Genomic DNA, 10,653 nt, shown 5'->3' with positions numbered 1-10,653 from the left:
TTGAAAGAACTTCCACTTTGACCATGGCCTTGTCTAAAAATGAACAGAGTCAGTGAACTCAGGGGGCTTCCATAGCCATTAATACATTATCCCTCTTAGTAGTATTTTTTTTGTCTGTTCTACTTAATATGACTGGTTTAATTCTGTAATTAATACACAGGTATTCTTAAGTGTTGAAATTTAACTAAAATGTGATCCCTGTTAAATATAAGAGTAGGAATAAGACAGGGAAGAGATGTACAATTTGGGACACGCTGAAGCTGACTTGGCGCAAATGGTAGAGTTAGAAACATACCAGGGGACTCCAATTCAATCCCATCAAGGTGGCATACACCAATGCCATCTTACTAGTCCCAGTGATCAATTTCAGTTCACAATTGATCATAATGAAAGGACTAAGATTCAAAGGAAGCACATAAACAAGTCTAGTACCTGCTAATACTAACTGATAGAATAAATAAAGGGGAGAGTGATCCAACATGGGAAGCGAGATACTCAGCAGACTCATAGAATGGCGGATGTCCTAAACAGCACTCTGGCCTCAGAATCAGCCCTAAAGGCATTCAGATCTGGCTGAAAAGCCCATGAGAGTATTTCAGGCATGGAAAGCGAAGACACTCTGGCAAAAAAAAAAAAATCTACTGTATCGTTGATGATCTTCTGTCCTATTGATCTGTCTATTTCTGAGAGTGGAGTATTGAAGTCCCCCAGTACTATTGTATTGGGGTCTAAGTCTCCCTTTAAGTCCGTTAACAAATCTTTTAGATAAACCGGTGCCCTGTAGTTAGGTGCATATACATTGATAATTGTTATATCTTCCTGTTGAATTGAAACACCAGAAATCAACCCAAACATCTTCAGCCAACTTATATTTGATCAAGGATCTAAAACTAATTCCTGGAGCAAGGACAGTCTATTCAATAAATGGTGCTAGGAAAATTGGATTTCCACGTGCAGAATCATGAAGCAAGACCCCTACCTTTCACCTTACACAAAAATCCACTCAACATGGATTAAAGACCTAAATCTACGACCTGACACCATCAAGTTACTAGAGAACATTGGAAAAACCCTTCAAGATATTGGCACAGGCAAAGAGTTTCTGGAAAAGACCCGGGAGGCACAGGCAGTCAAAGCCAAAATCAACTATTGGGATTGCATCAAATTGAGAAGTTTCTGTACTGCAAAAGAAACAGTCAGGAGAGTGAAGAGACAACCGACAGAATGGGAAAATATATTTGCAAACTATGCAACAGATAAAGGGTTAATAACCAGAATCTACAAAGAGATCAAGAAACTCCACAAAAACAAAACAAACAACCCACTTAAGAGATGGGCCAAGGACCTCAATAGACATTTTTCAAAAGAGGAAATCCAAATGGCCAACAGGCACATGAAAAAATGTTCAAGGTCATTAGCAATCAGGGAAATGCAAATCAAAAGCACAATGAGGTTTCACCTCATCCCGGTTAGAATGGCTCACATTCAGAAATCTACCAACAACAGATGCTGGCGAGGATGTGGGGAAAAAGGGACACTAACCCACTGTTCGTTTGAATGCAAACTGGTCAAGCCACTATGGAAGTCAGTCTGGAGATTCCTCAGAAACCTGAAGAAAACCCTACCGTTTGACCCAGCCATCCCACTCCTTGGAATTTACCCAAAGGAATTTAAATTGGCAAACAAAACGTGGTCTGCACCTTCATGTTTATTGCAGCTCAATTCACAATAGCTAAGACCTGGAACCGACCTAAATGCCCATCAACGGTAGACTGGATAAAGAAATTTTGGAATATGTACTCTTTAGAATACTATACCGCAGTAAGAAACAACGAAATCCAGTCATTTGCAACAAAATGGAGGAATCTTGAACACATCATGCTGAGTGAAATAAGCCAGTCCCAAAGGGACAAATACCATATGTTCTCCCTGATCAGTGACAACTGACTGAACACCAAAAAGGAAACCTCCTGAAGTGAAACGGACACTATGGGAAACGGTGACTTGATCAGCATAGCCCTGACTGTTAATGAACAAATTAATACATTATCCCTCTTAGTAGTTTTTTTGTCTGTTCTACTTAATATGACTGGTTTAATTCTGTAATTAATACACAGTTATTCTTAAGTGTTAAAAATTAACTGAAATGTGATCCCTGTTAAACATAAGAGTGGGAATAAAAGAGGGAAGAAATGTATAATTTGGGACATGCTCAAGCTGACTTGCCCCAAATGGTAGAGTTAAAAACATACCAGGGGATTCCAATTCAATCCCATCAAGGTGGCATGTACCAATGCCAGCTCACTATTCCAAGTGATCAATTTCAGTTCACAATTGATCATAATGAAAAGACTAAGAGTCAAAGGAAGCACATAAACAAGTCTAGTACCTGCTAACACTAACCGATAGAATAAATAAAGGGGAGAGTGATCCAACATGGGAAGTGAGATACTCAGCAGACTCATAGAATGGCATATGTCCTAAATAGCACTCTGGCCTCAGAATCAGCCCTAAAGGCATTCGGATCTGGCTGAAAAGCCCATGAGAGTATTTCAGGCATGGAAAGCCAAGACACTCTGGCAAAAGATCTCTGCGAGTGAGATCCCAGTGGAAAGAACAGGTCTTTAAAGAAGGAGGTACCTTTCTCTGAAGGGAGGAGAGAACCTCCACTTTGAATATGACCTTGTCTAAACAAGATAAGAATCGGAGAACTCAGAGGGCTTCCATAGCCTTGGAAACTCATGACTGGAGCATAGGGAGATTACTGATGCCATAGACAGGAGTGTCAATTTGTAAAGTCAACAACAGGAGTCACTGTGCACTTACTCCTCATGTAGGATCTCTGTCCTTAATGTGCTGTGTATTGAGATTTAATGCTATAACGAGTACTCAAACAATATATTTCACTTTGTGTTTCTATGGGGGTGCAAACTGTTGAAATCTTTACTTAATGCATACTAAACTGATCCTCTGTAAAAAAAAAGAAATTATCAATTCCCAACTTGACTCTCACTGGGATTAAACATGACAATAGGTCTGATCTAATTTCATCATCATTTAAAAAAATCATCTATTATTTTTCACTTTATGTTTCTGTGTGGGAACAAACTGTTGAAATCCTTACTTAATGTATACTAAGCTGATCTTCTGTATATTAAGATAATCGAAAATGAATCTTGATGTGAATGGAAGGGGAGAGGGAGTCGGAAAGGTGAGGGTAGTGGGTGGGAGGGACGGTATGGGGGGGAAGCCATTGTAATCCATAAATCGTACTTTGGAAATTTATATTCATTAAATCAAAGTTAAAAAAACCCTAAATGAAAGATCTCTGTGAGTGAGATCCCAGTGGAAAGAATAGGTCTTCAATGAAGGAGGGACCTTTCTCTGAAGGGAGGAGAAAACCTCCACTTTGAATATGAGCTTGTCTATACAAGATAAGAGTTGGTGAACTCAAAAGGCTTCCATAGCCTTGGAAACTCATGACTGGTGCATAGGGAGATTACTGATGCCATAAACAGGAGTGTCAATTTGTAAAGTCAACAACAGGAGTCACTGTGCACTTACTCCTCATGTAGGAGCTCTGTCCTTAATGTGCTGTACATTGAGACTTAATGCTATAATGAGTACTCAAACAGTATATTTCTCTTTGTGTTTCTATGGGGGTGCAAACTGTTGAAATCTTTACTTAATGTATACTAAACTGATCCTCTGTAAAAAAAAAAAAAAAAAAAAAAAGAAATTATCAATTCCCAACTTGACTCTCACTGGGATTAAACATGACAATAAGTCTGATCTGATTTCATCATCATTTAAAAAATCATCTATTATTTTTCACTTTATGTTTGTGTGGGAGCAAACTGTTGAAATCTTTACTTAATGTATGCTAAACTGATCTGTATATAAAGAGAATCGAAAATGAATCCTCATGTGAATGGAAGGGGAGAGGGAGTGGGAAAGGGGAGGGATGCGGGTGGGAGAGACAATATGGGGGGGAAGCCATTGTAATCCATAAGCCGTACTTTGGAAATTTATATTCATTAAATAAAAGTTAAAAAAAAGAGGAAATCCAAATGGCCAACAGACACATGAAAAAATGTTCAATATCACTAGCAATCAGGGAAATGCAAATCAAAACCACAATGAAGTTTCACCTCACCCCAGTTAGAATGGCTCACATTCAGAAATCTACCAACAACAGATGCCTGAGAGGATGTGGGGAAAAAGGGACACTAATCCACTGTTGGTGGGAATGCAAACTGGTCAAGCCACTATGGAAGTCAGTCTGGAGATTCCTCAGAAACCTGAAGATAACCCTACCGTTCGACCCAGCCATCCCACTCCTTGGAATTTACCCAAAGGAAATTAAATTGGCAAACAAAAAAGCAGTCTGCACATTCATGTTTATTGCAGCTCAATTCACAATAGCTAAGACCTGGAACCAACCCAAATGCCCATCAAATTTTTTGAAATCTATATCTTGCATTTCTCCTATCTCATCATCTTCATAATCTTGGATTGTCTTCCTTGTACTTGTTTCCTCAGTTTCTGCATTTGTTGCTTAGCATTGTGGAGATATTCTTTGGTTTCTTCTTTTTTTTCCCCTCACTGTGGTGGCTTTTCTCATTATACCATGACTCTAGATTAAGTGGAATGTCTGCTTTTGGCGACTCTCTGGAGGTTTGTGGTGGGTGTGACCAGAGAGCTCTGTTCAGTTCTTTAGTGTTAAGGGTGTGCCAAAAGTGACCCAGGTTTGGCATGGTAAATCTTCTCTCTCTCTCTTTTTTTTTAATTCAGAAGGGAAGTAATTCCGCTCAGCTGAGCTCTTCTCCTTGATGGCAATCAGTGCCTGAGCGCTAGCCCCAGTAGGTATAATATTTGTGTGCTCTGTCCCAAGGACTGCACAAAGGATCTGTGCAGTCCTCATTGTAAGCTCAGATTCCCCTGCAATGTCTCCCAATGGGTTTCCAAGGTTACTGAGTTTGTGGCATCTCCCACCAAGACTACACATGTCTCAGGCACACGGTGAGTTCTCCCACACACCCTCAGTTTTTTTTTTTTTTTTCACAGTCCACACATTCACTATTCACTAGGTCATAACCTCCTGTTATTTCTCCCCACCAGAGTCAGGTTTTTCTGCTTGGCTGAGGGTGGGCACAGCCTTGAGCTGGAGCAGCTGTTACATATGTCCAAAATGGCACCTTATGTATTTATTGTTTTCCCCACCTTTGTAAGGTGAGTGGAGAGAGAAAATTGTGTCCGCACCAGTCCCTTTTATTTTTTTTTTCTCTCTTCTAGTTGTAAGAGAAAAGGAAAACAACACAAAAATATATAATTGGTCACATGACAAGCATTTGACTTAGCAATTTGATGCCACTTGGGATACCCCCATGCCATAGCAGAGCAAATTTATTCAAGTCCCACCTCCACCCTCAATTTGATCTTTCTGATTATGTACACTCTGGGAAGCAGGAGATGATGGCTCAAACAGTTAGGCTCCTGATACTCATGTGGGAAACCTGGATTGAGGTCCCAGCTCACAGCTTTGTCTTGGCCCAACCCTAGCTATTAAAGATATTTGAAGGTTTTTGGGAGTGAACTGGTAGATAGGAATGCATATTTTTTCATTCTCTCTCTCTCTCCCTCTCTCTCTCTTTCTCATAGATAAAATAAATAAAACATATTTAAAAAAATTAGGGCATAGGCAGAGAAATTCATGAATACACACACACACACACACACACACACACACGAGAGAGAAAGAGAGAGAGAGGGAGAGAGAGAGAGACAGGGACAAATGCAATGAATACAAAATTAACCAATTGCAGATTTCCTCTCCAAAGCAGGCCGACTTAATCGCTAGGAATTTTGTCCAAAATAAAAATCACAGAAGGCTGAATTTCTACACACAGTTTGAAGCTTATTATCTCATGAAATTTTATAATCTCTCACTAGGTCTCCTGAAAAGTATCTAATTTAGTTCAAAGTAAGTCAAATTATATCGGACCTTCTGGTCTATAAACTTAATAAATTGATTAGAGCTTAGCCTTAAGAACCAGTGATAAAATTTATAAAAATAAATATTTTATACTAATCCTCAATAATATTTATTTCAAGTGGCACAAAAGAATTTCAAATGAAGCCCAAATATGTCCATGACTTATATTTATTTTTCTTTCTGAATGAATTCCTAAATAAAAGTTTGTTTGAAATATGAATAATTTTTTTTTAATTTTAACATTCCTGGATTTTAATGGAAGAAACAGGTTTTTTAATATACCATTACTCTTAGCTCAATATAAATAAATCTGCATTACAAAATCACCTTATTTATAATTCCATTTCAAATAGAACTTATCAGGTATTACACCTCAAACCACACAAGATAGAGATGAGTTTGACATATGAGAAACCAGTTATAGAAATTGTAATGCCAAATCTCCCAAGCTAACCACCCATTAAAGGTGACAGCATTTTTTGTTGTTTTTGTTATTTAATATTGTTCAGAATATCCTACACCAAAAGAAAAGAAAGGAGAGGGGAGGGGAGAATGGGGGAGGAGAAGGAAGAAATATTAACTAAGTGCAGAGGCAGGAACACTGTGAAATAGGTCATAGAAGAAATAAATACCTAAAAACATGTCTTTTTCAAATATTTGTTAGTCATTTTGGCCTAGACTCCAAAGAATATCACCTTGAATGTCTAAAACCTCAAAAATGTATTTAACCGACATTGCACAATGGATCCTTCCAACAAATATTTAAGATAGCCAAGAGACATCAGAAAGACCTGGGTTACTTCTTGTATATTTTTATAAATACATCTATGTTCCATTATTCTATTTTTCAGTTATATCTGTTTTTGTCATATTCACATAAACTTAGTTATAATGTTTTAAAATAAATTACCTTCATAGCAGGTGTGGATGCCTGCTTGCTCATTCATCTCACAAATGATGCAAGCAGTCACGCCACATCTGAACTTTCTGGGTTGTCTGATATGACCAGATCTGCTTAAAAAGGGTGAAACATTCTCCTACATTCAGGATCGGTTCTGTCCAGCTCAATATGAAAAACTAGAAGAAGATATTGATTATTTGCCTGGTAGATTACACTGGTTATATACAGTTCTAGGTACACAAATAGAAGAATTCATTTTACCACATCACAAACTCCAATGGCAATTTCATCATCATCATCATTATTTTCCAATTTATGTTTCTTTCTCTTTCAAGACAGACCCAGGAAACATTTCTTCAGTAGCAATTATCTACCAAAAATGGTAATAAAAAGGGTTATAGTAAAATGCTAAGAAGGAATTGGCATTTGGCCAAGAATGGTACTGGTAAACAAAATACCCTTTTGCTCTCTCGATCTGGAACATGGATTTTATCTTGACTGCTACATTTTTATATTCTTTGCAGAACTTCTCACCTCTCTTTCTTTCTCTATATTAGGGATCCTTCAACTAGGCTTCAAGAGTATCCTTCATTTTTATCTAACCATTCCTATTTTTAAAGAAATTATTCCTAAGTTATGAAATTAAGTTATAAGTGAAAGTATCTATTTCTGTCTCATTCACCATCCTTGTATCTGGCATGTAACATAATTTTAGCACATATTTGCCATTATGAGCTCCAGCATTTTACATAATTCCTGAAACAATAAGTATTTATCATAGAAATGAATAAAAAATGATTGAACAAAAATGCTTTATGCCCAATACCTGAGAGCCTTTTCAAAACCAATCTTGCTTAACATAATCCAGCATTATTCAGCGATGAATAAAGAATGGATTTGTCTTTATTGACTACAACTGATATGCCAGGCACAGTGCAAGTAACTTTACTGGCAAAATTTACTTTATCCTAAACTTACACCCCCTGTGGCAGGTGATTATTATTATTTTACAGATAGAAAATCAACTAAGAAATACAAGAATTTTTGTGTATTTTATTTAATTCTGCAGTTTACTCGCTGTTTTTCTACCTGTGTAATGATAATTGCAGTAAACAAATTCAGTTATTTAAAAAAAGTGATGACATAAATTAGAAAAAGAATGAATCAATATAATAATAACAATTGTGCCAATCATTGTGCTAAGCATTTTAGAAGCATAAACTCTATGGGATCCCAAAATGACCAAGGAAAATACTGACTTTATTTTTACAGGTGAAGAAAGCAAGGCTCTGAGAACTCAAGTGGCTTGCCTAATATCATGCAGTTAGAAAGTATGTGGTGAAGCTAAGATTCAAAACTATGTCAGACTTACTTGAAAGCTGGAGCTAGAATGTACATTATTATCTGCATCTTTTTAAATAATTCTTAAAATTCTAGTTATTGAGATATAATATATCTTTTAAAACAGCTTTATTTAAATTTATTTCATATACTATAGAAATCATACCTGGTATATGATTTAAATCCCAGTCATTTTTAATATATTCACCAGGTTTTTACAATCATCACTATAATCTAGCTTTATTACACTTCCGCTCACACACATCCCCAGAAAAGTCCATATCCATTATCAGTCCCACCCAAGCATCTTTATTCCTATTCCGTGGTAAATTGCAGGGATATCATTTGCCCTGAAAACAAATGACTTTAAGGACCGGGGCTATGGCTTAGTAGGCTAAGACTCTGGCATCCCATATGGGTGCTGGTCCATGTCCTGGTTGCTCCTCTTCTGAACCAGCTCCCTGCTGATGGTCTGAAAAAGCAGCTGAAGATGGCCTAAGTCCTTGGACCCTTACACCAGCGTGGGTGACCCAGAAGAAGCTCCTGGCTCCTGGCTTTGGGTGGACCCAGCTCCAGCCATTACAACCATTTGGGGAGTGAACCAGCAGATGGAAAACCTTTTTCTTTGTCTCTCCCTCTCTCTGCCTGAGGCTCTACCTCTCAAATAAATAAATATTAAAAAATTGACTAAAAAACAAATGAATTTCTTCCTCTCCTGGGACGATGCTTAGAGGCAGCCACAATGGTCCAGTGTTTGACATACCACCGGAGGCTCTCCTACAATACAGCCTCCAACAAAACCAGACTGTCCCGAACTCCTGGTAACAGAATTGTTTACCTTTACACTAAGAAGGTTGGGAAAGCACCAAAATCTGCACGTGGTGTGTGCCGAGGCAGACTTCGTGGGGTTCGTGCTGTGAGACCTAAAGTCCTGATGAGATTGTCTAAAACGAAAAAACACGTCAGCAGGGTCTATGGTGGCTCCATGTGTGCTAAATGTGTCCGTGACAGGATCCAGCGTGCTTTCCTTATCGAGGAGCAGAAAATTGTCGTGAAAGTGTTGAAGGCACAAGCACAGAGTCAGAAAGCTAAATAAAAACATGAAACTTTTGAGTAATTAAAAATAAAAACATGAATTTGTAATGTTTATAGTATATATTGGGAAGAATAACATTGATATACATACTTTCTCTACCCTTATTGTTTTACTGTCACATGCCATAGATATACTTTACAAGAATATCATTCATCGCCTAGAGAAAGAATAATGGTGGGACAGTAAATACACATGCTGATACTTTCTTACATAACTCCTACTATAATATATGTAGCTGGGCCAACAATGCTGATCTAGGGCAATATGTTAAAGGAAATGTCAGAAATGCCTTTATCCCATGTCAAATTGTGGCCCATGTTTCCTCAATAGACAAGGACATAACTAGCTCTCTCAATTTACTATGAGACAGTACAATAACAGAATACAAAGTTTTGATTATGAACGTACAGGGCAGGTACAGTACTGGGATATCTTTAAGAATGCATCCAAATTGTAGAGCATGACCTGAAACAGGAGAAGATTTTTGGGCAACTGAGGATTATGGTCTGGGTACTAGGCATCTAAAAAGTGAAAGGACTTGAAGGGGTAGTGAGACAGTACCAAAATGAAACTTTTTGGTGACTGGGAAACAGTACTTAGAGCTGGCAGTGGACATAACTATTAATTAGGAAAACTAACTCTCCTTCATCTGGTATAGATGATACATGAGACACATTTTCAGATACTGACTTAGGGGTTCCATCTAGGGAAAGTCACCTTCTTAGAGTAGTTTCCTCTTATCAGAGATGTGTTCCAAAATCCTCCACAGGTGTTTGAAATTATAGACAGTATCAAAACCAAAATATACTGTTTTTCCTATGTATGTGAGTATGTAACTATGATAAAGTTTAATTAATAAATTAAGCACAGTAAGAAACAATAATACTGATAATTAATAAAATAGAAAAGTAACAATATACTGCAAGAAAAGTTATGTGATTGTGATCTTTCATAATATAATTTATTGTACTATATTATCCTTTATCTTGTGATAATGTTAGGTAATACAATGTGGACATGAGCTGAAGTGAGGTGAGTGACATGGAATTGTGATGTCGCATTAGGTTACTAGTTAAGGGCTAAAAAAGCACTGTGGTATTATGACATTCTGATAACTTATTAGCTATAAGTTATTAGCAGGCAGATAGCATATACAGTATGGATACACTCTTCAAAGGTATGATTCATGTTCCAGCAGTATGGAAATGGACAAGGTAAAATTTCATCATTCTACTCATAATGGCCCATAATTTAAACTTTCTGAATTGTTTATTTCTGGAATTTTCTATTTAATATTTTCAGATCACAGTTGACCAGGAG

The 10,653-nt window shown here is 37.4% G+C and overlaps 1 protein-coding gene across 1 annotated transcript; it reads left to right on the top strand.

Moving 5' to 3' along the window:
- The first annotated feature begins 8,960 nt into the window (after positions 1–8,960).
- On the top strand, positions 8,961–9,338 carry LOC100341723 (large ribosomal subunit protein eL34-like). The gene has a single exon (XM_051827783.2). The coding sequence runs from the start codon at positions 8,980–8,982 to the stop codon at positions 9,331–9,333; it is 354 nt and encodes a 117-aa protein (XP_051683743.1). The 5' UTR covers positions 8,961–8,979; the 3' UTR covers positions 9,334–9,338.
- Positions 9,339–10,653: the final 1,315 nt, after the last annotated feature.

This window comes from Oryctolagus cuniculus, chromosome X, assembly GCF_964237555.1.
Source record: "Oryctolagus cuniculus chromosome X, mOryCun1.1, whole genome shotgun sequence".
NCBI lineage: Eukaryota > Metazoa > Chordata > Mammalia > Lagomorpha > Leporidae > Oryctolagus > Oryctolagus cuniculus.
The sequence above is the reverse complement of the archived record's forward strand: the minus strand, read 5'-3'. Positions and strand labels throughout refer to the sequence as shown.

Excerpts from the sequence above, each read along its gene's own strand:
- LOC100341723 (XM_051827783.2), top strand. The coding sequence starts at position 8,980 with ATGGTCCAGTGTTTGACATACCACCGGAGGCTCTCCTACAATACAGCC.